Source organism: Aspergillus luchuensis, chromosome 2, assembly GCF_016861625.1.
Source record: "Aspergillus luchuensis IFO 4308 DNA, chromosome 2, nearly complete sequence".
Taxonomy (NCBI): domain Eukaryota; kingdom Fungi; phylum Ascomycota; class Eurotiomycetes; order Eurotiales; family Aspergillaceae; genus Aspergillus; species Aspergillus luchuensis.
This window is the reverse complement of record NC_054850.1, coordinates 903428-930543: the sequence shown is the minus strand read 5'-3', so window position 1 is coordinate 930543 and position 27116 is coordinate 903428. Positions and strand designations below refer to the sequence as shown.

The window sequence follows — 27116 nt, the reverse complement described above, 5'->3', positions numbered from 1 at the left end:
TGCGCGGTGCATATCTGTGGTGTGGTCATCGTGGTGTGTGCTGAGGTATGCCGTTGCTGTGAGGGAATTCTCTCCATGTTTCCGTGTCTCCGAGATACCCGTGCCATAGAAGTTACTGAAGTAGAGAGCTAAAGTGTAGAGTGTGACAGTGAGTGAGAATAAGCGATGTAGGATGAAGGCAGACACACCAGGCAGCCAAAAGCCGTAGCCGCCAACGACACATGACTTCCAATGCGTTCCCTCCTTGCCGACTTCCCTGCCTCACCACCCCGCCTTATAATATACCCCTCCGCTACTACCATATCAGGAAGCACAAATCTGACATGTCCCACTACCCCGTCTACATAATCAGAACCCATTTGGCAATCCCAGACCCCGACCTTCCTTCTCCACGTTATCACACCGCAATCTTCGTTGAAACAGACCTAGTGACTGGCTCTGGAACCATCCATGAAGTGACCGGGGATATCACCTCACCAGAAGGGATGCACTACGAAACTAAACTCTTTGCTCGACCAGAGTCCGATGAAAACTTTTTTTCTCGCACACTGCTTGGTATGACGGATGCAGCAAACTATCCCGACTCGTGGGACAAGGTTCTACGAGAGCTTCCAGCTCCCCCACAACAAAAGGCGTTCAATATCAAACGATTGAAGACTGAGCCGTTCAAGAGGCTATCGCCGTTAGAGTTTTATGAGGATGGCGACGAAAGACGGCCGTTGGTGAAGTGCACTGAATGGGTGGCTGACAAGGCTATTCCGGCGCTGAGGAAGGCCGGTCTTTTGCAGTCATCGATCTCAGTATAAATCTGCCAGGGAATTGTGCAAGCTGGCGTCCGTGATAAAGTGTTGAAAAATGATGTCAATAAGAGCATATTCAACTGCTTTGTTTATATGCGCGCTTACAAGAGATCTGGGCCTCATGGGAGGGATGGGCATGAAGACCGACTGGTCCTTCCTTGAGTGAAGCTACTAGGAGAAATCATAGAATGTTCCCCAAATCATCTACACGAATTACCTGAGGAAACGATACAACCCCTTGATGGTTCACAAATTTGCAGTCTTCTATTTTTTGTTAATTGATTACTTTCAAATTATTTGGACGCCGCGACGAACGCTTTAAAACAATGAAACTTGACGCAGAATGTTGCAGCATTAGGTATCGTCACACACTGACGATATATTTCTTAAAACCCATAGTCAACAATTAAAATCATGACGCCTCGATGCGATTGAAATCATCTGGGATCTTCCATCCATGTGCCTGACAAGCTCGTATGTAGGCACTCACAGCTTCACTGAACGGATATTCGCCATCTCGTTCAATGCGCGCAGGCCACGGCTCTGTCGAACAAAGCGCCATACGCACCTGCAGAAACACACTGTCTATGGAGCTCGTCGGAAGCCAGCCTGAGCTTGTGAGCAGCTCCATGCACATGGCGCCACCAGCGGTTACATGGCCACCACCGCGTTGTTGGAAAGACATAAATCGGGGTCGAACGACACGGACAAATGGCGGAGACATTGGAAACTGCGGCGGAAAGCGCACTTCCATAACGACACTTTTAAGACCTTTTTGCTTGAGATCCTGTGCCAAAGGAAGAGAGGGATCGAAGCTGTGGAACTCGACGATCCATTGATAGACGTTGTTGATAAGTGTGGGGTCGACGTACCAGCCGATCTCGTGTAGGGGCTCTCGGTCCTGGATGCGCAATGTTGTCTTGAGATGACGCTGTAGTGACTTGGTTGCGGCTGTGGTCGCGTAGCTCGGCGGTCCGAGGAGCTTGAAGGAATGAGCTTGCAAAGTTCCGGGCTGAAAGTCGGTTTTGGACCCGCGTCTCAAATTGTGACTGGACTTTGCTGCATCAATGCGTCTTGATTTTCCGATGACATCGTCATCCGAATCCGAATCAAGTAAGCGAAGATCCTCAATCTCCGTATCATCGTTGAAATCAGTTGTCGATGAGCTCTCAGACAGACCAGATAGCCCTTTTGCAGATGATTTCCTTTTCTTTTGTCGATTATATGTGGCTTGTCCATCGGCTTCATTTTTGTTCTTGTGGCTCTGGCCCTGTCGAGTGCCAAGGGCCGATATAGGAATGGAAACAGGCTGATAATCTGGGCCGCGCGCCGTCCAAGCCGGGTCCTGTTCGTAAACTCTGGAGGGTTTGCTCTTGTTTTCTCCCCGACCTTTGAAACCACCGCCTGAGATAAACAGGTACCGCGACTGAATCCAGTCTAGTTGAGGAACCACATAGGGATTTTTATACTGAAACTTTCCCGGTGAATTGACGACTTCATTCAGCGAGATCGCAGAAGTGATGTCTAACTGGCTTCTTGACCACTTGCCTCCAGACATACCACCACGACAGCAGTATGCGAGAGAAGTGTTAAGATCGCTCGCCATATAAACACCATCTCCATAAGCACGGCCATTCAACCTTCGATCAAAGTTTAGACCTTCTCTCAGTATGCTGTGCCAATTATAAAGTGGACTTCCGTGCCAAGCGAAAAGCGTGGGGAACTCCTTGCTTGAGCTGTTGTTGAGTTCCTGGACGAATCGAGCTTCTTTGTCTGGAGACCCTTGCGCTAGCCTGAACTGCATGTAGTTGTGCATCCCTGTCACCTGGTGTTCAGGGTCGTCGTCGTATACGATGCATGATCTATTTGAAGCAAGAATCCACCGTAGTACATATAGAGCTGATGGGCAAATCTGGTCATGCCATGAGGCGAGGGGTCTGTGTTCAGGCGTACTGCTCTCGATGAACCTTTTCATTGAGAAGACATCGGGCAGTGTGTCGAGGAGTAGCATGACTGCTTTCTGTTTCAGCTCATTACTCAAGCTATCAAATTCGGAATGAAATGGCACAATTTGCACGTCTTGTCCGACTGGAGGCGAGTCTTGTTGGCCGGCCAGATAACCTACAGAGATAGGTTGCGAAATCTCGACAAGCGACTGGTCATGCACTTGGAGCACAGTACTGCAGAGCGATGGAAAGTTCGATGAAGAATCAGACGCATTGCCTGGCTTCAGTAGAATCCATTCACCAACTTTGAGATTATGAGGCTCTCGGGCCATAAGTGTCATATTGGCAGGATCCAGTCTCGCAGTGCATGATGGGGGACCCGATCCAGTAAAGGCGCCACGAGCAACCTTCATGCCGAGTCCAGAGGGAAGATCAGTCAGTTGCCCCTGCGCAGCCCGAGCATAAGCAAAGCTCACGAGCATGTCGACGACATACGGCTGTGTGACTATCTCCCATTCCAGCTTGGGACCCATCCCAAGCTGCATATATTGATAGAGACATAACGGACTGGAACAAACATATGGCTTCAGGGCCTCAAAACCGGTGTCTATTTTGCAATGGCAGTTCAGACAGAATTCGGTGCACTTGACAAAACGGCGAAGGCTATATTGCATGGCAATAAGAGGAAGGGATAGCTGATGTGCCGTGTGCTGTGGCAGATCATCTGCTTTGACGAAGCCGGGTGTGAACTTGGCCCATTCCTCCGGAACAAAATATTTAGGAAGCTTGGCATCCTCGGGATCTAGCTTCTTACCCTGAGCGTCATTGTAGAATATCTCTGCGCCTGTCCATGAGAACCCGTGTCTGAGTCGATCTTGTACAATACTAACGAACCGACCATTGAGAAGGGTTTCTAACGGGTCAGTAATGAACGAAGATATCAAAGCCGACTTGGGCATCGAGCTTGATACACCGGGGCTCGAGATCTCCTGGTGCGTCTCTGGGATAGACATTGTCGTGGGCTTGTACCTATCGCAAAGACCGACATACATCTTGACTGGCGAAGGAGCTGTCTGTGACTGGGATACAATGTGGTCTAGACTCCGGTAACCCCTTGGATAATGAAGAAGTAACACTATAAAATGCTTGGGACAGACATCCCACATTTGCATAGCGTCTTGTGAGATGCCTAGGCTAGCAATGCGGCAGGAAACAGACACAATGAAAGAGCCCTCCAGGTCACCAAGATAGCCGACTTTGAAGCCTGCGCTTTTAGCTGCTCGAAGATCAGTCCGCAGTTGCTTCATGTTCACGGAATGGTCCATCCGTGGAGCATCGGAGTACACATCCCAGTCCATATCTTCATCATCTGAGATGGCGTCGAAGTCGTCATCTACTGGGGAACTCGCACGCGGTTCTTTCCCAAGGACAGCCTGGTCAAGATAATCGCAAAAGCCTTCTAGAAATATTTCTAAAGAGCAACCATTGAACTTGGTTTGTACTGTCTCCAGAAGGGAGGACACGGCGGGGGGGATATTGTCCGTGACAGCGAACGCAAAATAACTGTGATCATCGGGGTATTCAGTGGCATCTATCACGTCATTAGTTAGAAAGACTAGGAGCACATCATTAAGAAGCTCACGTACCGAGAATGGAGACAATAAATTCAATGTGCATGCAGGACTGGAAGCTGTAGGTAAAGGCAATGGTACTGTCTTCGTCACCGAGCCTCAGGTGGCTCAGATGGGGAAACCTCGCTCGGAGGCACGCATCAGAAAGGTCCTTGCGGAAGGCTTTCCAAGGCATGCTGATTGCTGAGGATAGAACAAGTCTATTCGTCAAGTTTAACTGGGAAGCCGATCAAGAAGTGTGACAGAAGGGGAGACGTAATGGCGCAAAGTGAGGAAATGCAACGGGTCAGATTTCCGTGCAAGGCTCGGTGGTGGAAATAAGGCGGGGCAGGTCAGGAACACATCAAGAATAGAAAAGCAACAGCGATCACGGTGCCGAAATGAAAGTTTGTTGATGAGGATGGAGATAGTCGATGGCTCCACAAATGCAGCGTTTCTTTGGATTTTGTTCAAAAGTTATCTGTAGATATAATTGTGGTCAGTATGTAGTTGATAAGGCTGTTTAATGTTCCTGTGGCTGTAAGCCACTCGACGGGGATAGGCTAACAGACTAGTAGATCACGTTACTCCCTGTGGTTGTTTTGACTGAGAATCTAGGCATCCAGCGGTAAGGGGAAATGGGAAGGATGCCTGAACCATTTATGTAGGCGGAGGTACCACACAGACTATTTAATTATGTGATGAATAAAGAGGCCTGTCTTAGTCTCGCAAGATACCGGGAATTCACATAAACAATGAACCTACAACACTTTGTTATATGATTTATATCTCTTGAAAAGAAAACCTCAGGATTCTGTAGAATTTTCGATGTGACGAATACGGGTTGTGGTGTGTTGGTACTTCTAGGAGGTATATCTTGCATGCGTACTACCGGATCTTCCTGTGGAGTACTCCATACAACAAGCAGCAAGAACCCTGGCCTGTGCGCAGATCTTACTTTGTGCCTTTTCTTTTGCCAGGAACCTGAAAGGATCATTGTGTGTTAAATAGCAAATCACGCGCCGCGGAATGGTCCTCACGTCGAAGCAACCCACGATCGCTTTCCTTTGATTCGCAGATATGTTATCCATGCTATACAGATTGGATCTGGGGGTTCCCGGCCAGAAGTGGAACTAACCAATCGAGTATCATGTTGGGTTGACCCTATAGTAGAATTAGTACAAGACATCCATTCATCTTTGAAAATCAAGTGGATAAAGCGCTTACCAACCCCTTCCCCAGACCCCCACCGCAACATCCTCGATTCCAGTGCCTCTCTACTAAAATAGTCGTAACATACTACTCCACCTGTTTTGTATGATCAAGCATAGCTGATATATTGTTAATCTAGACCTCTACCTGCCACAACTGTCTGCTTACCTGCCACTTTGTAAAGATTGAGGCCTTTAAAAGGCGTGAAAGCAGTATTATCTGCATGATCCTGATATCTGAACACCAGGATCCCCAGCTAGTAACTATCTGTTCGATCAAAACACAAATCACCTAAGGGGCTGCAGGAGGCGGTAGGTAACATTTGTTTTATAGAGAAATAGATATCTAGGATCAATTTTTGTAGAGGTGCTTTCCGTGCGTTTGCGCAGGTAGAGGCAAGGTGGGGGATGTGTTGTTTGGAGAATTGGCTGAAAGCGTGTGTTATCTTGCTTGCCAGCTGTGGGTAGGGTACCTGGATAGATGACCATGGGATGCCACAGTTCTGAATCGCATGAGGAAGGTCAAGTATCTGTTCATCTTGTACATAACAGGTAGAGCTCCAAATATCTCAATTTAAGCAGACATGGGTAGTGAGTGGATGGAACCGAGGATATTGTACTGATTTGGGATGGTTGAGTGGAGATCAAGTGGGACGCCACCCCTTCCGGATCAGGAAGTCTCCGCGTATTCGTTTAAACCGGCGCGCCTCATTTGCGAATGGCTACGGGCGTCCCCCACTAACACAAGCATCATCGACTATCAATGGGTCTCGAAAGCTTTGACACTCAAATCCTATTAATATCCTGGGCAATGCTTTCAGATGGGAAAAAATGTGGGACAAGCCACTACACAATGGTACAAAGGTGTACCATCCCGCTCCTCCTGCACTTCTCTTTTCTGCGACCACTTCCCAGCAACCCCTTTGTCACTAAAGCCACCCAAGTCTGGGTTGTGTGCCATTCCTCACAATGCCTATCACCGTGTCGTTGATTAACCAGCAGCAATGCTACGCTGGAAATGACCGAATCAGAGGTCGCATCGTCTTTCAATGTTCCACCCCAACGGAGATCCAGGACATTCGAGTGACATTCTCCGGGCGCGCAAAGGCAAAGGTGCAGAAGACCAAGGGATCCGCAGCCCCTGCCGCCAGCTATCGAAGCAAGTGTATGCTTTTCGAAAAGGAGAGGATATTATGGCACCCAAATGGCGATACAGTTGCCCCTGATACGTATGAATGGCCGTTTGAGTTTGTCTTTCCGTCACATGTCCAACCCGCGTCTTCAAGATGGCCAGAAACTTTGCCCTTCCGCAGCGACGCCAATCATCCCTTGCCACCAACCTTTGCAGCACAAACTCATGATTCTTTACGGAAGCTGGAGTGCACCATCGAATACCGAATCCACGCCCAAGTATTCAGACCGCAGCGAGGGTTCTTAGGCAGAAAGTCACCATTGTTCTCTGAGGTCATACGATTGAACTTTTTACCGCTCGAGGCTAGATTGGAACTGAAGGGCACAGATGACTACCCTACAACATATCAGCAACAGAAAGAGCAGCTGTTCAATATTCGAAGCATGCTTCTACTCCCAGAAAACAGGGGAAGAAGCTTAAAGATGCAGGAGAAGATCCAGTCATGGCTATCGCCTGGTCAGCTGCCTCGGTTCAGCTTCAAAGCGTCTTTTTCCTATCCCACACGCCTGGTACAATCGACACCAATTCCATGCTTTTTAGATATTACGCCGTTTATGGAGGACTCCTCTGTTACATCACCTCCTGACATTGTGATGCAATCTTTGTCCATCTCCATGATCATTCAAACTGCCGCTCGGGCCGCCCCGTCCCTGATGGGAGCATTATCGGGCCAAGTTGACGAGCGAATTGAGATACTATCACGGACGTCGCTCGGTATGCCAGTTATGGGTAAAGTGGACTTAGGACAGGCCTTTGGGCCTCTTAGAATCAGGCATACGGATGTATCTTTCCGCACATTCAACATTAGCAGGACGTATCGGTTGTGCGCGTCATTTTCATTTGAATGTGCGGGGAAAACAAGTACCTTTGATATCCCTGATCTACCTGTGGAGCTATTGGCAGACTCTCAAGAACCAGAAAAAGCTACTCAAAGCTTCGAAAGGCACTTCGCGGAGGCAGAAAGCCCGCCTCCGTATGCATCTGCTTCAACTCTGTCAACGTCATCGATAACAACGCCTGAGAAAGCCTGAGTAATGCTACGCTTCTCTCATTGGCTGTATGCCTAGCGTGCTATCTTCGGTAATTGCTCTGGACCCGTCAGTTAGGAGACCCGAGGAAGAAACAATGGCTATAGACCAAGCCAGTGAGGACAAGCCCATTTTTGCGACTGCTCAAAGCTTAATCAAGCTATAACCTCTCGTGCCTCCTTATTGAGAGATCGATCAGCACATGAACTGCGACTGAATGTATCCATGATAGATTTCCAGGACTTTCAAAATTGAAGCCATATTATTCAGACACCACACATGGAATGAACATGATCTCGTACCTGTGTATGATTACGGCTTAATGGAAGTGCTGATTGGTGTTCTGACCATGCTCTAATGCGGGTAAAGTGGCCGGTCCCTAAGCTGATTGCTAGTTCAGGTTAAGTCCCGCAACTACGGCGTCTAAACAAAGCATTTGACTGGACGCTGACCTGCCTGTCACGCTGTTTGGTCACAATGCATCGCAGCAATCAAAGAAAGAGTGGAGATCTGAAAGGTAATCATTGGGGTCTTAAAAAAAGGCGGGGTCTGCGCTCGCATTCCTGATCATCCCATTAACGAACATGGCTGCTATGATCACTCCCGGGTCTCCGGTCAGGTTGGTTCCTGGGACACGCCGTCGATCTTCAAATCTGGCCATCTTATTTCTCGTCATCCTAGCTTTACTCTGGTCTTTGTTCTTTCATGGGAACATTGGGCACGGCCGAAATGTTAAGCCCGACGCGATCCGGGACTCCTTCGACGCGATCGCAAACAACACATTAGGTGTATGCTACTCCATCACCTCGCTGACCTTTCACCCGAAATAGTGACATATTATAGTTTGAGAAAATATTTGCGATTAGCCCGGTACAACGCTTAGACAGACGCGATGCGATTGTACTTGCATCCTCAGCTACAGGATTTCACGTCGACTTCATCGACGGCTTTGTCCTCGAGGAAGACAGTGCCGAGGTTAGTGGAGCTGGAACTCACGATGAATGTCTGCTTACTCTTTGTGGTAGGATTTGAACGGATCAAAGAGCGTTGAAGCCTTTACTGTTTCCCGCCCACATGCGAATGCTGTACAGAGGTAGCGACCTGTCTTACATGTTGTTCGTTCACATCATCTAATGAAATCTATATAGAATCGTCGCAGATGGGATCGCAAGTGCACTGATACTTGAGGACGACGTTGACTGGGATATTAATATCAAAATGCAACTAAAAGGACTTGCCCTAGGCTCTCAGCAAATACCAAAGATCAACGCCCCGGAAAGGAATGCGACCACAGATTCTCCGTACGGAGACAGCTGGGACGTTCTTTGGATCGGTCACTGCGGTATGAAATGTAACGGCTCTTCCCCTATTCAGGTGATGCCTCACGACATAACGGCGATGCCATCTCGCTACCTCCCGCCTTATTCGTATGATCCCCCAGCTGGAACTGGGAACAATGTCCGGATGGCATGCATGATAGAAAAGGCGGCATGTAGTGCGGCGTACGCCATTACATACAGGGCGTCCCAGAAGATCCTCGCTGCTTTGACACGGCTCACAGACGATGACAATATGGATTTTCCAGACCTCCTTAGTGAACTCTGTCACAATGGCTCATTGGAGTGCTACTCGTCTTACCCGTCGCTAGTTGGGAGATGGAAAGGCGGCAAGAAGGGATATTCCTCGGATAACAACCAACAAGTCGTCAATAGCCCGATGTCTCATTCTTCTGGGGTCATGTACAGTACACTGGGGAATATTGAGCACATCTTGGGCGGAGAGTGTACCGTGCGAGCCACTATCGATGAAGCTATAGTTCCAGAGCTTATCCCAGATCTCTTTGAGGTACCCCATTCATTTCTTCAATGGACGGATAAGAGAGGGGGGCATGAGAGAGCGTTATAATAATGTATGCATAGAAATTTTTTAACAAATGAATATCACACACTTTCAAACAGCTGCTTCTTAGTGGAGGGATTCACTTCCTAGCGGCTCACTAGTAAGCAGTCAGCACGTGTCCCGCCAAAACTGGCGACAGCAAAACAGTCATGGCTGCTTCTTATTCTTTCCATCAAACTGCATCAACACAATGTCGCAGGCTATCTCGAAACGCGAAAAGAAGAGAGTCCAAGACCGAAATGCACAACGCGCTGCTCGCCAACGCACCAAGGACCGTCTGGCACTGTTGGAGCTCCAAGTCTCGCAGCTGCAAGGCGGCGCAGACAAGGCACTTTCGGATGAGCTCAGGCAGATGCGCAAAGAGCGCGACGAGTTGCGCACACTGGCCGATCACTTAGTTACTATCGCTGAAGCGATGAAATTAACATTGAATTCCAACGATGATAAAGCCGCCCAGGCTGGTACAGAAGGACACACTGAACCGGATCCTGGTCTAATTAGTCGAATCTTCCTCGACTACGAAGACCTGAAGACGGTCGACTCCACGCCATTTTCACCGCTCTGTGACACGCACATCATAGTACATGGAGTATTAAATGGCTGGGATGAACCTGTTAGCGAGAATGAGGAACCGATACAGCGCCTCTTGGCTCACTTGCATCGCCGGTTCATGCTTTTGCGACCATTGGCCAGGCCGATAGACCAGCTGGCCTTGCTGTACCTTGTTCAAATGGCGTTCTTGGTAGGTGGTCATCACAAGTTAGCATACGCTTTATTAACTCGATATAGTCTTTGCTCACGCAACATAGCGGGTGCCATTTATATGCGTCACAGATCCCAGGCTGGCTACGACCAACGTGAGCGAGATCAGAGTCCGTCCTTGGCCTTTACTGACTCCTTGAAGACCAATCCAGATGAGCCTCCCTCATAATATCTCCATAGACATGCTACCATGGTGATTAAAGTTATTCCCTCGATAGAACTCGCCTAACACAAACCCAGGCCACAACTACGCTCCCACTTGCTCTCTACCCAATCGGAAAATGCAATAGTTACCCATAACGAAGCATGCGAGACATTTGCGATGGATGCGCTTCGCGACATGTACTTTTCCCCGGCGCTGAAATTTGAAGACGCATACGAAATCAGCCTTGACCGCAGACTAGCCGTTAGTCCGCAATTTCGACAACATTTTGCTCCAACTTCTGTCTCGTGTCCTTTCGCTGTCGGATCGAACTTTTTCAACGCACATCCTAATCTCAGAGGTTTCGTTCCTGAGTTCGTCAAGGAAATTATTAGCAGACCACAACATTGTACTGAGACGATTTCCGAATTGGCAAGTCTATCGCCTTTTAGCCAGCCGTGCTTAATCCTAGAGAAAGATCTTGAAATTCCCAAGCTCCCTTCATCGCAGGATAAGCCATCGTCTCAAGGTCTATGTGGGTCGGAAGATACGAACTTGTTCCATCAAGTTCAGCCATTGAACCTGATGGACCCGACCGAAGGCGACTTAGGTGGCGAGCCGAGTAGCTATTGGGATGACTCCGTGGAGCTAATGGGCTATGATGACATCGATGCAACTTGGCTTCTGAGATCGACTGTCACGGCTAAGAGTCACGATCAGCTCAGCGAGGGCCAGCCTAGCTAGCTAAAGTTGTGAGATAGTCTTACGCTATAGACAGGCTTTCTGGCCACACTTACTATATAGATTAGGGTTTAGAATGCCTGGAAGTGAATCAAACTCTCGATTCGCGGCATAAACTAAAGCTACAGGATTTACCTCTCGCCGAATACCAGGCATTCCCTTCCACCACTCACTCATACATGCTTCTCAGCGCTCTCAATAGGTGCCTCACTGTTGCGATCGTCATCCTCCCTACCAGTCAAGCCAAACTTTGTCTCAAGCTGTTCCCGCATGGGCACCTCCTTGACAATGAAAGCTACCACAAACGCCAATAAGCCGAACGCGATTCCTACCTGCCACACCAACCTCAAACTGTCAACATAAACCCCCAAGACCTGCGCCTTAACACCAGGCGTTGAATCCAAAGACTGCATGAATGTCTTCGACGCCAGTGCATATGCCCCACCATTTCTCAACTCCTCCCGCAGTACAGAACTCTTCACGCGATCCACCAAAGCATTCACTCTGGAATTGAATACAGCCGACGGTATCGCCACACCCCAAACTCCCCCAAAACTGCGCAAAAACGCCCATGTAGCTGTTGCAACAGCTACATCCGCCTCAGGCAACGGGGCCTGAATGGCCGGCAACGTGGTTGTAAGAAGCACTCCGCTCCCAGCTGCCGCGAGAATCTGTACCCCAACCCAATACCCCGTCGAAGTCATCGCGTTCAGCCTTGTCAACAACCCAAAAGAAACAGTCAGCAAGATTACCCCAATAAATTGAAACGGGCGATACCGGCCCAATATAGACAGCCCCGCCCCGGCAAGAATCGCAAACGGGATCGCCGCAACAGCACTAGGAAGGAAATCCACCCCAGACGCCGTAGGTGACGCCTCCAAAACCGCCTGAAAATACACCGGAAGAAAGTACGTCATCCAGTACGTGAGGATGGCATGCAAAAACGTCAGCCCGAACGTTGCCAGCGACGTCCGATTCGTAAACAACCGAATCGGCATGGTTGGTTCCTCAACGCCCTTCCCTGAGGCCTGAAAGACCATAAACCCAGCGAGACCCAGAATCCCCAACACAAGCGGCAGAATTGTCCTCCACGACGACCAGGGATGCTCTGTTCCACCCCACGTCAAAGCCAACAAGACCGCAAGCACCGAGGCAACGAGAAGTGCATTCCCTGCAAAATCCACCCGCTTCAACATATCCCGTATCGAATCCTTCTTATACTCCGTCCTCAAGGACAACACCAGAAGCACCAGCGCAGCTCCCGAGATCGGCAAATTTATATAAAATATCCACCGCCAGGCCACCCGCTGCGTCATGATCCCACCGATCACAGGACCAAGACTCAAGGCCACCGCAAACACACTGAATATGATCCCCATATACTTTGGCCGCTCACGCAGCGGAACCAGATCCGACACGATAATATCAACGAGCACGTTGATACCCCCGCCTCCTACGCCCTGGACCGTACGTCCCACGATCAGGACGTTTGTAGATCTGGCAGAGCCAGAGACAGCAGAACCAATGGCGAAGAGAACAACAGAGAGAATTATCAGGCTTCTTCGGCCGAATATATTAGCCGACTGGCCATAGAGAGGCTGAAACGCAGTGCTAGTGAGGAAGTACGCGTTTGCGATCCATACGTAAGCGGAGCTGGAGTCGAGGTCGTGCACGATGGTAGGCATGGCGGTGGAAATGACCGAGGCATCGAGGGCGGAGAGAATGGAAGTTATGGATAGTGCGATGAAGATGGTCTATAGTTCCCATATCATGTGTTAGTATATATCCTGTGTCGAATATGTTAGGAAGTAGATTGTACCCAGAAGCGCCAGCCTTTCCTTCCCTTCTCGCCTCGGTGTGAATCAGATGATACTTGAGACTCCATAATAAGCCATAAATGTAAGCTTTGCAAAGTATCTGATCTGTAGTAGACACTTTTTAAGAAACAAATATCTCAGAATCTCAGAATCCCCAATCATACCTAAAATTCTATATAGAATGGGGTTAGTGCCTCAGGCATCATTATGACTCGGAGATTGTGGACCGACTGACTCTCCCGGCAGTGGGGCGCCTGACTCAGGCAGATCGGGGCCGATTACTATCACTTGTTTCTCTCCCCGAGGCTTATATATTTTAGGAAGATAGACAGGACCCTAAATCTTTGTATTGAATGTCAAAAAGGGGTGTAGATATCATATTACTTGGTCTACATCAATTATACCTAGAAGATAATGAGTACATACGACCACAGGGTGTGGAAAACAGGGCTTCCCGTCCGCTCAGCCGTACTTAAGCCACAGTAATCTCCGAGGCCAATTCTCAATGAGCCTTTGATCCTAATAAAAATCTGAAATGACTACAGAACGTCTCTTGGCCTGGGTGCTAGTGATGGGGGTGCTGTCCTAATATAACGATAGCAGCATCAGCATCACGGAGCATCGCGGAGCACCAGCAGCTGCTCTTGCCCTCACCCGCCAAAGATGGACAACATTGCTAGCAGTGGGACCTTTTCCCCCATCAATTAGTCAATAAATAGACAAAAATCCCTCGCCTTTTCGAAATATGATTCTATTTTCGAAGTCCCTCTTGTCGATACTATAAGCCCAATTTTATCACGTGAGGTCACATGATCATGGCTCCCGAGGAGGAACGAATTGTTGCCCAGCTGCGTCAAACAGCGGCAGCCCTAGAGAGATAGTAAGGTAGGAAGTCTTTTATAGTAATTTATCTATATTTACTAACTCTCTGTAGTATTAAACACCAAGGTTATGTAAAATATATTCTGCAATATTAATAGAACTCTCTGAGTACTGTACTCCATCAGCAATACTATAAAAATCATAGTAAAACAAGCTAGTTACTGTTGTATAAAGAGATTATCTAAATAGTAGTCCTACTATCCTTATGTAGAATTAATTCATATTAAGTTGAAGTACTGGAATAAGTACTGTCAGTATTATTTAGTCAATCTTTAATCTTGCTATAGAATTCTAACCTTTAGATATATCATTGCAATAGCTGCTGGCCTTTGTCCATTCTATCTTGGAGATGATAAGAAAATCTCTACCAAGCAGTTTAAATAGTAACTATAACAAAGGCCACTCTCATGAATCACATTGATAATCGCCTGAAAATATATTGATTTAAAGAACTAAGTTTTGTAATGTCCACACCCGCCCTATTAGACAAATAAATATAGAGACACTTACTAGTAGGTCTTCAGCAATATATTTTTTTTGATATCTATTTTATCTCTGGGCCTCTCTTTAACCGTATCAGAAGAAAACAATAATGGTAGCTGTTTGAGGAAGAATTCTCTAGTACAGTATCCACAGAGCATACTCTCCAGAAGAAGACTTGCATTGTAAAGCACAAGGGTGATTTGCAGGATTGCAAGCCGGTCGAGTCGTTCAAGTGAAGTCAGAACTTGCATTTAGGGTTGGTGTCATTGAATCAATAATACTGGTAACGCACATATTGATAAGGCGTACTATAGCTGGAATATTATGGATGAGAAGATTGGCTATGAAAGAAGAACCGTTCTAAAGACATCCCGGAGTTTCTAATCTTCATGAGAACCGAAGGCCAGCCCAGCGTGTATCTATCTTGATGCATATGCCCTATCTCATTAGCCTCAGTTATAATGCCACCTCCGTGATAAACCTGACTTCACTGTGGTCAGTCACATGATATAAGTTCGCTTATCCACTATTGATGACACCCTTGGTAGGCTTGTTTCGTTCATCTACTACGTACCCTAGGTGCGGGCCAAGGGTTTGTTTAGGGAAGGGCGTGCACTTAGTAGTATTGGTGGAAGCTTCATGCCCGCCCTCTCGGTCTTCTGTTTGCAAGTTAGTAAGCGGCTAGTTATCTCAAGGTATGGATTTTGCTAGCTTTAGGTCTTGTGCCTGTGCTGTGATGGCCTTTGGGCGTACCTTCTATGTGCGGGGAGATAATACACATTGAAATACTTCTTTTGTAGTAGTAGCTTATGATATTTAAGTTGCATAGCCGAGATTCCTCTCAGGGATCACTGTTCGGACGGGGAATCCGCTGATATCCGCCCCTCACTAACCAGAACCGAGTCACCGCGGAGCAAAATCTCTGTGACGCGTTCTCCATCCTCACTCCGGGTAACACTCACAAAGATATCATTCCTTCTCCCCATCTCAACTCCTTGTATAACATGATAATGGAAGGGCCCTATTCCCTGCTCCTTGTCTTCTCTAAGCGCTAGAAAGCAAGCGAGTGCACTAGAAGCGCTGCCAGTTCCTGGATCCTCCCACGTGACGAACATTCTCGTCCGAAGCTGTTTACATCCATTCTCGTCGTTTCCAAGATCAACAAAGTATTTTGTTCCCGTCAGACCGCAGTTCCAACCGTCGTCCAGAGCTTCGATATTCACGCAATCCTCCAGCAGCCCTGTAGTGACGCTCGCCAAGGAATCGATGTCCGCAAGCTCAGCCAGAACAAACGACAATCCCTTCACAAGAGATATGATTGGAGCTGCCCCATCTGCCACGAGGTTGGATTTAACGGGTGTCCGGTGCAAGTGACACTCAAAGGGAATCGAAGCGCTCAAGATACCGGATACCACGTCTTGCGAAACAGGGATAGAACCTGCCTTTGTCACCAAATTCTTCAGAGTTGCAGAGCCCCTTTTATAATGTCGGAAAATATACGCCGCTGCCCCGATCGTCGGGTGGCCGGCGAACGGAATTTCGCATTTCGGCGTGAACGTATCAATAGCGAGAGACTCGATCGCTTCAGAGTTATCTTCTGACGGTTCGTGGAGAAAGATCGTCTCAGAGAGATTGAATTCGACAGCAATTTTTTGCTTGGTGATTTGGGTGAGAGTCTTTCGGTGCTTCGCTGGGACGAGGACAATGGCCAGTGGGTTACCCAGGAATCGAGTATTAGTGAAGACGTCGACTACAACGTAATCGAGAAACATAATGTAAGTTCGTGCCTGAAACAGTTAAACCGGGAGAGGTATAGGTATTTTCTTAAGATCAGAGCGGGCCTGTTCTTCTTCTTCTTCTTCTTCTTCTTCTTCTTCTTCTTCTTCTTCTTCTTATATATATATATATATATATATTTTGGGTTCTACAGGGTGTGACCGTTCCAGTTGCAATGCAGGTCTGCTCGGAGACAGTCCCCGAGTGTCGTTACGCTAAGAATCCGGAGAGGTTGGCGAGGCGTATGGACATACGAGCTTGGTGTCCATGGTTTGTTCGGAGGAATAAGACCGAACATGTAGTGGGGCCATCGGTTTGCACGGTACACTATGGCCCGAGAAAAACAAACCAACCAGCGTTCGGATGCCTTCATCTCTTAAAGTAAATGTCTACCTCGGTGGATGAAGTTCACCACCCAGTATGTTCTGAGATCATTCACAAGTCTACTACTATGACTGATGCTTTGCAGGGCAAGGACTTGTGTCGCTGAGATGGAGTGGCTAGTGGGTGCCGAAATGCAAATGGGACTCTTGTAAGGTAGCATTCCTCTCACCCATGAAAGACCACCCTAGTTATCATGGATGATTCATCGTATCGCCATTTGTAAAAGTTTAAAAGCTTCGATGTATACTCAGGTGACCACTGGATAAAATTTCTTCCGGTAGAATAATCAAGACTGGCCCGGGAACCTTCTGCCCGCCTTGGAGAACTTTGTTTGACAGTTGAACTTCCGACTCCTGATCACTATGCCCAGCCCCGCAAGAGCATGCGGAGAGTGTAGAAACAGGAAATTAAAGGTGGGTAATCACCAATCGTCAGATCCATCTAACCTTGGAGCAGTGCGACCGCATGCAACCGAGTTGCTCAGCATGCCGACGTTCCCGCAAATTATGCGACTACCAAACGACAAGCAGAACGCCATTGACAAGGAGGTAGAAATTGATCCTTTCACTGGATTAATAAATGCGGACTGGGCTGACCTTATACTAGATACGTAAGCCGAATCGAGAACGAGCTTGCTGAAGCAAGAGCCCTCCTTCAAGCACGGGATCGTCGCCAGCATTTTAGTGACCCAAGTTCCATGTGCGGCAACGATAACAGCCATATTGAAAGCGAGCCACACTCGCACTCACGGCAGCTGAGTTCCCGTATTACCTCCCTGCCAAACCACCATACAGTATTGCCAGCTGAAGCCAGTGCATACCTTGAAGACTCCGAGTTGAATGTTTCTAGACAGTCTTCAAAACAAGGGAATACGACACGATGCGCTCTTCTCCCGCCAGAGCTTGGGCCTCAATTGGCCACCTGTGAATGGGATGAACGTCGAGGCGTTGAAAATAGCGCAGCCTTCAACCGCCAATCTGTAGATGAATCCGCCAGAGGAGGATATTTTGGTAAGGTTGATGCTAATACGATTTCTGAATATGGCTAAGGCCGTTGTTCTAGGCATCGCGTCAACAAAGGCTTTTCTCCGCATCAGTGGCATACAAGATGCTATTTACCCACAGCCGGTCTTTGCCCAAACACCAATCAAAAACCCATGCCAAATGCAAGTATCCCTTCTGGGAGAACACATAGATGCCTATTTCGCGCGATGCCACCCTATATACCCATTCATACACGAATCAACGTTCCGGGCTCAGGTGGTGGAGCTGGTTGATCGGCCATCCGACGATCTTTGGCAGATGCTTCTTTATGCAGTCGCCGCTCTAGGAGCATTTTCAATTTCGACAGAGCGAGATGACATCGACATGGCCCTTTTCGAGGTTGCAAAGAAACGATTCTCCGATGAAATGATGGAGGTGGGCAATGTTGCCCTCGTCCAGGCACTAATGCTGATGTCGATTTATTTGCGCAAACGATATAGGCTTAATTCCGGCTACAACTACCTCGGGCTTGCTAACCGGGTTGCAATGGGGATCGGGTTGTACAAGGAATTTCATTCTTCGATGAGCGCCCCTTTCTTCCGGGAGACACGGCGGCGCCTGTGGTGGTGCTTGTACACTCTGAACCTCGAAGATTCCATAGCATATTCCAGGCCTCAAGGTCTTCCACAAAGCGAAATCGAAACCGAATATCCTCTTAATATACATGACCTGGTTTGTGGACATTGACTGATATTGTGACCGCCGCAGTAACGGTTTCTAGGATCTGAACCCAAACACCAGTTCTGTGACGGCTGAAGCAAACGATACGACCTTATACTCAATTTTAAAATTCGGGGCACCATTTTACTTTGCTGTCGGCAAACTCTATCCGCGAATCATCTCTGGGCCTTACCCTTACGCAAAAGAATTGCTCAACTTTGATGACTCCATCATTCGCCACTGGGAATCATCACTTCCATCTTTCTTTCGCACAAACACCACACAGCCCTCCAAGTACTCTTTCTGCCATGCGCTCCTTCATTGGCGTTGCCTCAACTTTCGGCTGTTGACATTCCGACCATTCGTTGTCTGGCTCTACATCATGCGATATCGTAATAATCCGCCAAAAGAACCGAGTAATCCAACCAGCGTCAACACTGCTATCAATCGTTGTTTGAAAGCAGCGGAAGAATCCATCAACACGATCTCAGAATTCTGGTTTTCTCATGATCAAAATGCCATCACGGGCTGGTATGTTTTAGACTATATTTTCACGGCCGCCTTGATACCGCTCATGTGTCTTCGTTATGATTCATCTTCGACACAGGCCGCTTCGTGGCAATTTCAGGCTCGAACAGCTGTGAGCGTCATTGAGTCAATAATCCCGTTCAACAAATCTGCATCTCATTGTGTCAATATCCTAGAATCTCTTTATAAAAACTGCAATTGTCCGGAGAAGGACCAGAATCATTCCGCTTCAGATTCAGCGATATACTTGGAAAATTCGCTTCCGGTTCAGACGCCCGGGCTTGAAAGTATCTTCCTGGTAACACCTGAGATATTGTGAGTTTATTGCTGCTCGGTAGAAATTTTTTTTTTTTTTTTTTTTTTTTTTTTTTTTTTTTTGGAAACACAATACTGATTAATACACTCGTAAACTAACAGCCAGGATTATCATGTATGGGAGCAATTCAACGCACCTGCTGAACACAATGAATAGCCGAATGTTCCGAGCCTGCGGGATGCGTTGGAATCAGAAGTACTAAATCTAGATAATTTTTGAAAGCAGCGGAGGAATCCATCAACGCGATCTCAAAATTCGGGTTTTCTCATGATCAAGATGCCATCACGGGCTGGTATGTTTCAGTTTAGAACTATACTTCACGGCCACCTTGCGTGTGATATCATGTCATTGCTACCCTTTGTCTATCTGCCTCGGATACTTCCGTATGAAATGTCATCGTCATGGCTTCCCTGAAAATGGTATATGTATTTGGCCTCCAAACAGGACCAGATGACGTCCTTCAATAAGTGTATACCTACAGTGTTAACGAAACTTTCCCACGTATCTGAGGGATGCGCTCGCGTCAAGTGGGAGAGACTCGGGGAAGAGAAATTCCAATCAATACGCCAGTGGAATGGCGTTAAAATCTTCGCTCATGAACTTCCTCATTTCCTGCAAGGCACCCTCCATTTCTGCAGTGTCAATGGCAGCACCCACACGAACATATCCCCGGAAGTCACCACTGTCCCCATCGCCGAAACATATACTAGCAGGACAAAGAAGAACACCATGCTTCTTTAGTAACCGGAGGCAGAACTCTCTGTCATTGACAGGTTTCCCATCCCGTGCAAATTTAAGCATGACAGTGGTTCCTGATAACGGCTTTGTCCACGAGCATTCTGCGTGCTCGTCAACAAATTTTTCCAGCGCTCGGATATTCGTCCCTGTCAGGGTGCTTGAGCGGAGGAGCAGAGGTAGACGGCATCGGTCTGCGAGCGCCTCTGCTGCGATTGCCTCATCAAGTTGGGAAACACTGATTGTGGTGTAGTGACGCATGGCCGCATTCCTTTCGAGGATCTCTTTATTTGCCGATGCAATCCACCCCGTCCTGGTTCCCGCAAGACTATAGGCCTTGCTAAGAGAGCCGATAACGACTGTCTTTCCATATCCAAGATCAAGAAAAGATCGGGGACAATCGGCATCCTCAAGACGGAAAAGTGGATAGAACACCTCATCGCAGAATATGATGAGATCATGTTCCTCAGCAACGCGAACAATATCATGTTGCATTGCAAGTGACAAATAGGCTCCGGTCGGATTATTCGGGCTGTTCAAGACGATCATCTTGGTGTTCTTCTTTATTGATGATCGGAGAAAGGCCAAATCTAACCCCCAACCCCGTGAAGGGTCAAGCTTCCAAAGAGTCACTTCTGCTCCGAGCATTCGAGGAGTCTGATAAAGTTGCTCATAAGTTGGATACATGACAATAATGTGGTCGTCGCGGGACAAAAGCGACTGAAGAACGATTTGATTCGCGACAATGCCTCCATTTGTCGTCAGGATGCTATTTTTTGTCACATTGGGGTTGTTATACAACAATGCAATATTTTCTCGCAGGCGATCGGACCCTCTCATTGGACCATAACTGAGCTTTAGCGACCGTGGGCACAAAGCCTATGATGTCGCTGATGGATCAAGTGAAAGCTTTTCAAGTTCTTCAATGGAGATACTGGATGTGCACGTGGTGGCGAGGTCATATTTACAACCATCTTCAAGTTGTTCAATCCACTACCAATTACAAGCGTCAGTTGGGAGTTTTGAGTAGAAAAGCGAATGTCAGTGAAGGGCGAGCGACTCACGATGGTAACTTCAAAAGGCGGAATTAGAACCATGATGAGGATGATTGATCAGAACTTGAGACAGGTTCACGATTGCAAAAAAAGAAAAGAAAGTAAAAAGAAAGGTTAGGTTGCAGAGCCCCGAATGAGTCAGGCAGTACGGAGTAACTAACTAACTAGTTAACTTTAACTTAAGGTCATTCAAGAAACGTTCGGGGCGAATGTCCGGGCCCGACCGGCTATATTCGGCAGCCTCGGAAACATGGTCCGAAGGCAACCCTTAGCCACGGAAATCTGTGTGCAAAAGTAACTAACCAGGGCTTGGCGAACATTAGGATGATACGTATGTTTGGCGTGAATGAAAAGATCATTCCGCTAAGAATACCCGAGTGCATAGGTGAACTTGGCGAACAAACGATCGTTACTATAGTTATTGCCTCGCTAGCAGGTCTCCCGCGCTCTTGACCTTTCCTCAGCTTCAATATGGGCTGATGGTGGGCATAGGAGATGTTCGAGTCGAAAAGGGAGACCGAGTGGAGTTCTGTCATCACCAAGGCAGAATGTCGGACCCAACAGTCCGTGTTTTATTTTTTTTTTTCGCGGAAACCGAGATGGATCACCCCAGCAAGCTACTTGTTGGTACTTCTCATACCTTGACTCACATCTTTCCTCCCCTCTCCCTCTCTTACATTAATTACATCTATAAATTTTCTTATTCTATCCGCTTCCTCTGACCACCTTCCCCTTCTTTCTTTCTAATATACCCTACCCTAACCCCTACCTACAATGGCCTCTCAGCAAAACGGTTCTGCCCACGGGAACCCCACTAATGATTTCACCGTCAAGGCCGGTCTGGCTCAGATGTTGAAGGGTGGTGTGATCATGGACGTGGTCAACGCTGAGCAGGTATTTTCTTTCTCCAGACGATGTACTTCCGAGATGGTTGACCTTGCCCTAGGCCCGCATCGCCGAAGAAGCTGGGGCCGCCGCCGTGATGGCCCTGGAGCGGGTCCCCGCCGATATCAGAGCTCAAGGTGGCGTCGCTCGCATGTCCGACCCGAGTATGATCAAGGAGATCATGGAGGCCGTCACCATCCCTGTCATGGCTAAGGCTCGCATTGGTCACTTTGTGGAGTGCCAGGTAGCATCCCCCAATGCTCATTTCCACCTGTGCATGCCTCTTTACCCAATCGGGGCGTTCGATTAGGCTCACGCGTCATTAACCCCACCGTCAGATCCTCGAGGCCATTGGTATTGACTACATCGACGAATCTGAAGTCCTCACCCCCGCTGATGATGTCTACCACGTCATCAAGCACGGATTCAAGGCCCCCTTCGTCTGCGGCTGCCGCAACCTCGGTGAGGCTCTCCGTCGTATCTCGGAAGGTGCTGCCATGATCCGCACAAAGGGTGAGGCCGGCACCGGGGATGTCGTCGAGGCTGTCAAGCATATGCGTAGCGTCAACTCCCAGGTGGCCCGCGCCCGCGCCATCCTCACCTCCTCCGCAGACCCGGAGCTCGAGCTCCGCGCCTACGCTCGCGAGCTCGAGGTACCCTATGAGCTCCTCTACGAGACCGCAGAGAAGGGCCGTCTCCCTGTGGTGAATTTCGCCGCCGGGGGTGTTGCAACCCCCGCCGATGCCGCGCTGATGATGAATCTGGGCTGTGACGGCGTTTTCGTCGGCTCCGGGATCTTCAAATCTGGCGACGCGAAAAAGCGTGCCAAGGCCATCGTGCAGGCCGTCACCCACTACAAGGACCCCAACGTCCTGGCGGAGGTCAGCGAGGGTTTAGGTGAGGCCATGGTCGGGATCAATGTATCGCAGATGGCCCAGTCGGACAGGCTGGCCAAGCGTGGGTGGTAGAGTTGGAATCGATCCTCGGTATATGACGCTGTGGATGGTTGCGTGTCAGTTATATACTCGCCTTGAGGTATGGCTTCCGAGACTGCCATGTTTCTTACATATTGTCAAGGAGCAGCTCCTGCACATCCTATTTCGCAGTAAGATCCCATCTGTCCCAGCATGAGGATGCAACGAACTAGAATTATAGCCTAAACTACCAATGCGTTCATTTTACTTCTCCGCTTTTTTCTTGATCTCGAAGGATGTGAGAAAGTATCTCTGCCATTTAATACTTGAAGACACCAAGTCCACCCAGCTCCGTTCTGCGGAAAATGTCGCTGTGCTCAAAATTCTGCAGGAGTCCTATGGGCTTGAGTATGTACAGAGACAGATGCTTGAGCCTGTCAGCTGTAGTACTCCTACCGTACTCGTTTCCTATAAGTATGAAAGGTTACAGGACACTTTTGCTCACTTATACAATTTCTGATGGCCCTTTAAGAGAGGCATTCCACGAACACAGGGCATGATCCATGTTATCCGAGACACGGCGACCATTTTAAAGATTGTGATACCATGCGAGGTGGTTTACGACCATAGCCCGTAGTGACTGAGGGCTATTGCAGTGGATATTTAGATCCTTATCCTCCATTCCAGCTTCCTGGGGGATTGAATTGAGCGCACAGAGCTGGGCGGCTGATGGCGTTCCGGTGGCTTGAAAAACGGCTTTGTTCCAGTAATAACAGGTTGTACCTGACTGTCGGGCGATGTCAATTAGTCCTCACCAGCCATTGCAGCCAGTTTACGTCTGAAATCGAGAGTACGTGCAAGGGAAGTAATACACTCTATATTTATCTATATCTATATCTCTTTTCATTCACCATATCAACAACCACGACTTCTACAGGAGCTTAGGCTCCTCATGTCCCTCGCTTTCCCATCCCTACTTCACGAATCCAGAGAGGAGAGCATCCCCTCCATCAAAAAGGTGACCCTATCTGCCTCAGGCTCCCCTTGAAAACATTACTAATCGGAGCATACCCTTGCCCCTGCACGACATACTCCTTGGCAACAGCATCCGTGCCCCCAAGCGGAACCACCCAGGTATACGTATACCCGTCCTGAGTCTGCTTGGCCTCACCAATAGACGACCACATCCACTCCGCATTCACTAAGCTCGTCTCATACCAAGTGCCCGCATATTTGTAGAGCCCCGAGTAAAAGTCATTGCCCTCAACGAGGTAGTTGACGATCTCGTGCTGCGCCCACCCGGTCACGGTCGGGGACACCTGGATCGGCCACCCGTGCGCATTTCCGATCTCCGGCTGGTCTTTACCGATGAAGAGGCGCACAAAAGCGTAGGGGATGAGTATGTCTGCTGTATACATGACTGTGTTGCTGTTCTGCGTGAAGCCAACATTCACAATAGAGCCGTCTTCCGGGAGGGCTTTTGTGCTGGTAGAGACTGTTCAGGCGCTGCCGCCTCCGCTGTCTGAGGAGAGTACTGTTCGGATCTCGAAGGTAATACCAGAGATTCCGGGATCAATCATGCCGATTGTGGCTCGGATTAATAAGACAGGCAGTTCCAGGACCTATTTACTGTCCTTGTAGACCGCGTATCCGAGGGCATTCACAACAGAGGACCAGGTGAGGATGACAGAGCTGTAGTCGGAAGAAGATACGGCCACATTACTTAAGAGACTCGTGACATAGAAGCTAGTAACTCCAGCCGGGTCCTTAATGGGAGGTGTGCTGCTGTCTATGGCAGCAATAACTGCTTGTATGTAGGTATCGCTGGGCAGATTATCATACAGATTCGGGGGGACATCGTCCGTGATTTCGATCAACCTAGTATGACAGCTCGAGGCCAGAGCGGCAACAGTAGTAATCTTATCTTACGGCACTTGGTAGATAATGTGCCAGATCTTACAGGAATTCCTGGGAGTCCAGTCATTTGGTATAAAGGAGTTTTGGTATATCTTGTAACTATTCTTAAATATTAACAGCATGTCCATAGTGTCTTCGAAGTATTTAGTAATCGGCAAGCCGGGGTTCAGGACTGTGATGCACCGGGGTGGTTACGCTTCATATAATCATTAATATACATGTAGAGATTGGTGTAGATATTATCGGTACCACACTCCGGCCATCCCTCATTGAAGAAGATACCGCCGAGGCTGGAGCTGTATAGCTTATACCACTTGTCGATATCTTGTTTAATTTATGAGGCCCAGTCAGCAAGGTTCCGGGAGCCCAGTCTAGTGGTGAACTGCTGCTGGCTGATCTCCAGGTATCTAGTATGCATATAGCCCAGGATCTTCTTGCCCTGACCTGCAGCCTTATCAATGACCGACCGCTAATCTTTGTTAACCATATAATCCGGCCCGTTCAGGACATTCGCAACCAACATGTTGACCTTGCCTGTGTCATACGCGAGGAGCCATGACCACGCGGTCGGGTCTCTGAGGGGGTTGATATACGAGGCAATGGTGATCTGCTGCCCCTGGTCGCCTCCTGACCCGCCATCATTTTCACCCGCATCAGACCCGCGAATGTCTTCGATCCACTTCTTCTTTTGGCTGATATAGTCGTTTGGGTACGCGAAGTCCGGAGTGAATCTGTCAATGGTGAGGATCGAAGAGCCCGCACTTGGGTTTTCATTATCCGAACAGCCGGGGTAGTTGTCACCGGGCGTTGTCTCCCAGGCCGACAGATTGTCGACGGTAGTGTTCATGTAAAAATTGCCGTCCTCCTCCTCGAACATAGCGAGGGTTCCCGGGTACGGGGGCCCGGAGAGTTTGTACGTGACCACGGGCAGGTGCGGGTATATGTTCCCGTTCTTCGTCATGACGTACTTGGCCAGGGCATAGTACGCCAGGTTGTCGGCGTTGCGCTGAACATGGTAGCCCGTCGAGCCCCCTCCGGGCCCGGTCCCCTGGTACCGAGCCAGGATTTTTGTCGCCAGGGTTCCGTAGGCCTTGGTCGTCATGACTTCGTCCTAGTCAAACCGGTCTTTTTTCCCCGTTTTGAAGTCGATCGTGAGATCGTCGACGCGCGGATTGGGCGTATCGTCCGCGGAGGAGTCCGCGGCTAGATCGAGATGGAGCATCTCGTGCTGATCGATTCAGGAGTCGTTAGTATATACCACATGAGTCCAATCGAAGAAAGATGTTCGATTCAACGTACCAGGAATGTCTGCGCTCTGTTATCGAACATGGCGAGTTTCAGGTTATTTGGGCTGGCGAGGGCCTTGCCGTAGGTGATTGCGTCCGCGAGACTGTGGCGGTTGAAAAACCCCTCGCAGAAATTGATCATCGGGACGCCCTTGCTATCCGGGTCCGAGTTCATCGAATATGCAAGCGGCGTGGGCTTGGGCTTGGGCGCCTCGCCCGGGTCTGGTTTTCTGGGAGTTGAGTGCATTAGTACGGTCCGTCGCTTTCAAGGTAATACTCATTGACAACAACACGGTACATACTTGGGCAAACACCGATCCTGATCCGGCCTCTTCTGGCACTTCTTCCTCGGATCGTCGCACCGGACCTTGATGTAATGCTGGAAGGGGTTTTCGTAGCTGTAGATCATCGTTGCGACGTTTTTCAGCACCGCCTGGATCTGGCCTTGTTTGCCCTGGTTCAGGCCCGGGGCACCCAGGAACTCCAGTGCAGCTGCGTTGTTCCAATCAATATTGGACGCCACGCCTGCAGTGCTGGGAGCGCGAACGCACAGTGATAGAGTCAGTCAAGGATCCGTATAAAAATTGGGGTGCGTGGAGAAAGCACAGCTTCCGCAACAAACGCGAACCATGGCGGTAACAGAAGGGGGTGTCTGACGTACTTCGTGATTAGCCACGCGTCATAATAGGCATCGTCAATCTTGCCCTTGGCTCCTTTTCCAAAGAACTCATTGCAGCCATTGTACCCATAGAGGTACGTCCCCATGGCGTTGTCTGGTCCCACGGTGCCGGTGGGAATCACGCGGTACGGGGTCTCGTCGCCTGGGAAATCCGCCGGCGGATCCGCGGCTGAAGTGTAGCCCAGAAGTAGGGCTAACGCGGTCAGAGCCGCAGGGAGAACCATGTTGGCGTGCTATCTGTCTGGCTGGCTCACTAGCTGTCTGGGATAGCGGAATTTGAATGGAATCTAGCGAAAAGGACAGGGTTTTATATCACCGACCCCTTATACATAACCAACCAGGCAACCCAACGGGGCTAGTTGAAAGATTACATTCAACCTCATTCTCTCTAGACCGTATAGGTATCGTGCAGTTGGACATCGGGC

At 48.8% G+C, this 27116-nt stretch overlaps 13 protein-coding genes across 13 annotated transcripts; 6 read left to right on the top strand and 7 right to left on the bottom strand.

Annotated features, from left to right (window-relative positions):
* Positions 1–323: 323 nt before the first annotated feature.
* Positions 324–806, top strand: AKAW2_20306A (uncharacterized protein; the record flags this gene model as incomplete). The annotated part of the gene is made up of 1 exon (XM_041685005.1): positions 324–806. One exon carries the CDS (start codon positions 324–326, stop codon positions 804–806), a length of 483 nt encoding a protein of 160 aa, XP_041539132.1.
* Positions 807–1212: 406 nt separating this feature from the next.
* On the bottom strand, positions 1213–4552 carry AKAW2_20305S (putative ubiquitin conjugating enzyme; the record flags this gene model as incomplete). Its single annotated transcript, XM_041685004.1, has 2 exons — positions 1213–4337; positions 4393–4552. 2 exons carry the CDS (start codon positions 4550–4552, stop codon positions 1213–1215), a joined length of 3285 nt encoding a protein of 1094 aa, XP_041539131.1.
* A 1984-nt stretch (positions 4553–6536) lies between these two features.
* On the top strand, positions 6537–7790 carry AKAW2_20304A (uncharacterized protein; the record flags this gene model as incomplete). The annotated part of the gene is made up of 1 exon (XM_041685003.1): positions 6537–7790. One exon carries the CDS (start codon positions 6537–6539, stop codon positions 7788–7790), a length of 1254 nt encoding a protein of 417 aa, XP_041539130.1.
* Positions 7791–8371: 581 nt separating this feature from the next.
* AKAW2_20303A (uncharacterized protein) lies at positions 8372–9692 on the top strand (the record flags this gene model as incomplete). Its single annotated transcript, XM_041685001.1, has 4 exons — positions 8372–8575; positions 8631–8762; positions 8813–8880; positions 8936–9692. 4 exons carry the CDS (start codon positions 8372–8374, stop codon positions 9690–9692), a joined length of 1161 nt encoding a protein of 386 aa, XP_041539129.1.
* Positions 9693–9876: 184 nt separating this feature from the next.
* Positions 9877–11334, top strand: AKAW2_20302A (uncharacterized protein; the record flags this gene model as incomplete). The annotated part of the gene is made up of 4 exons (XM_041685000.1): positions 9877–10428; positions 10476–10543; positions 10591–10641; positions 10689–11334. 4 exons carry the CDS (start codon positions 9877–9879, stop codon positions 11332–11334), a joined length of 1317 nt encoding a protein of 438 aa, XP_041539128.1.
* Positions 11335–11504: 170 nt separating this feature from the next.
* On the bottom strand, positions 11505–13216 carry AKAW2_20301S (putative MFS multidrug transporter; the record flags this gene model as incomplete). The annotated part of the gene is made up of 2 exons (XM_041684999.1): positions 11505–13085; positions 13151–13216. 2 exons carry the CDS (start codon positions 13214–13216, stop codon positions 11505–11507), a joined length of 1647 nt encoding a protein of 548 aa, XP_041539127.1.
* A 2145-nt stretch (positions 13217–15361) lies between these two features.
* Positions 15362–16285, bottom strand: AKAW2_20300S (PhzF family phenazine biosynthesis protein; the record flags this gene model as incomplete). The annotated part of the gene is made up of 1 exon (XM_041684998.1): positions 15362–16285. One exon carries the CDS (start codon positions 16283–16285, stop codon positions 15362–15364), a length of 924 nt encoding a protein of 307 aa, XP_041539126.1.
* Positions 16286–17138: 853 nt separating this feature from the next.
* On the top strand, positions 17139–19376 carry LAC9_1 (fungal specific transcription factor domain-containing protein; the record flags this gene model as incomplete). The annotated part of the gene is made up of 5 exons (XM_041684997.1): positions 17139–17221; positions 17280–17683; positions 17736–18388; positions 18438–19219; positions 19322–19376. 5 exons carry the CDS (start codon positions 17139–17141, stop codon positions 19374–19376), a joined length of 1977 nt encoding a protein of 658 aa, XP_041539125.1.
* A 402-nt stretch (positions 19377–19778) lies between these two features.
* AKAW2_20298S (uncharacterized protein) lies at positions 19779–20795 on the bottom strand (the record flags this gene model as incomplete). The annotated part of the gene is made up of 1 exon (XM_041684996.1): positions 19779–20795. One exon carries the CDS (start codon positions 20793–20795, stop codon positions 19779–19781), a length of 1017 nt encoding a protein of 338 aa, XP_041539124.1.
* A 989-nt stretch (positions 20796–21784) lies between these two features.
* On the top strand, positions 21785–22863 carry SNZ1_1 (pyridoxal 5'-phosphate synthase subunit PdxS; the record flags this gene model as incomplete). Its single annotated transcript, XM_041684995.1, has 3 exons — positions 21785–21904; positions 21957–22139; positions 22234–22863. 3 exons carry the CDS (start codon positions 21785–21787, stop codon positions 22861–22863), a joined length of 933 nt encoding a protein of 310 aa, XP_041539123.1.
* Positions 22864–23819: 956 nt separating this feature from the next.
* AKAW2_20296S (uncharacterized protein) lies at positions 23820–24227 on the bottom strand (the record flags this gene model as incomplete). Its single annotated transcript, XM_041684994.1, has 1 exon — positions 23820–24227. The coding sequence occupies one exon, from the start codon at positions 24225–24227 to the stop codon at positions 23820–23822; it is 408 nt and encodes a 135-aa protein (XP_041539122.1).
* Positions 24228–25195: 968 nt separating this feature from the next.
* On the bottom strand, positions 25196–25828 carry AKAW2_20295S (putative spherulin 4 family protein; the record flags this gene model as incomplete). Its single annotated transcript, XM_041684993.1, has 1 exon — positions 25196–25828. The coding sequence occupies one exon, from the start codon at positions 25826–25828 to the stop codon at positions 25196–25198; it is 633 nt and encodes a 210-aa protein (XP_041539121.1).
* Positions 25829–25837: 9 nt separating this feature from the next.
* AKAW2_20294S (uncharacterized protein) lies at positions 25838–26915 on the bottom strand (the record flags this gene model as incomplete). The annotated part of the gene is made up of 4 exons (XM_041684992.1): positions 25838–25954; positions 26026–26242; positions 26315–26545; positions 26674–26915. The coding sequence occupies 4 exons, from the start codon at positions 26913–26915 to the stop codon at positions 25838–25840; spliced, it is 807 nt and encodes a 268-aa protein (XP_041539120.1).
* Between the last annotated feature and the right edge of the window lie 201 nt (positions 26916–27116).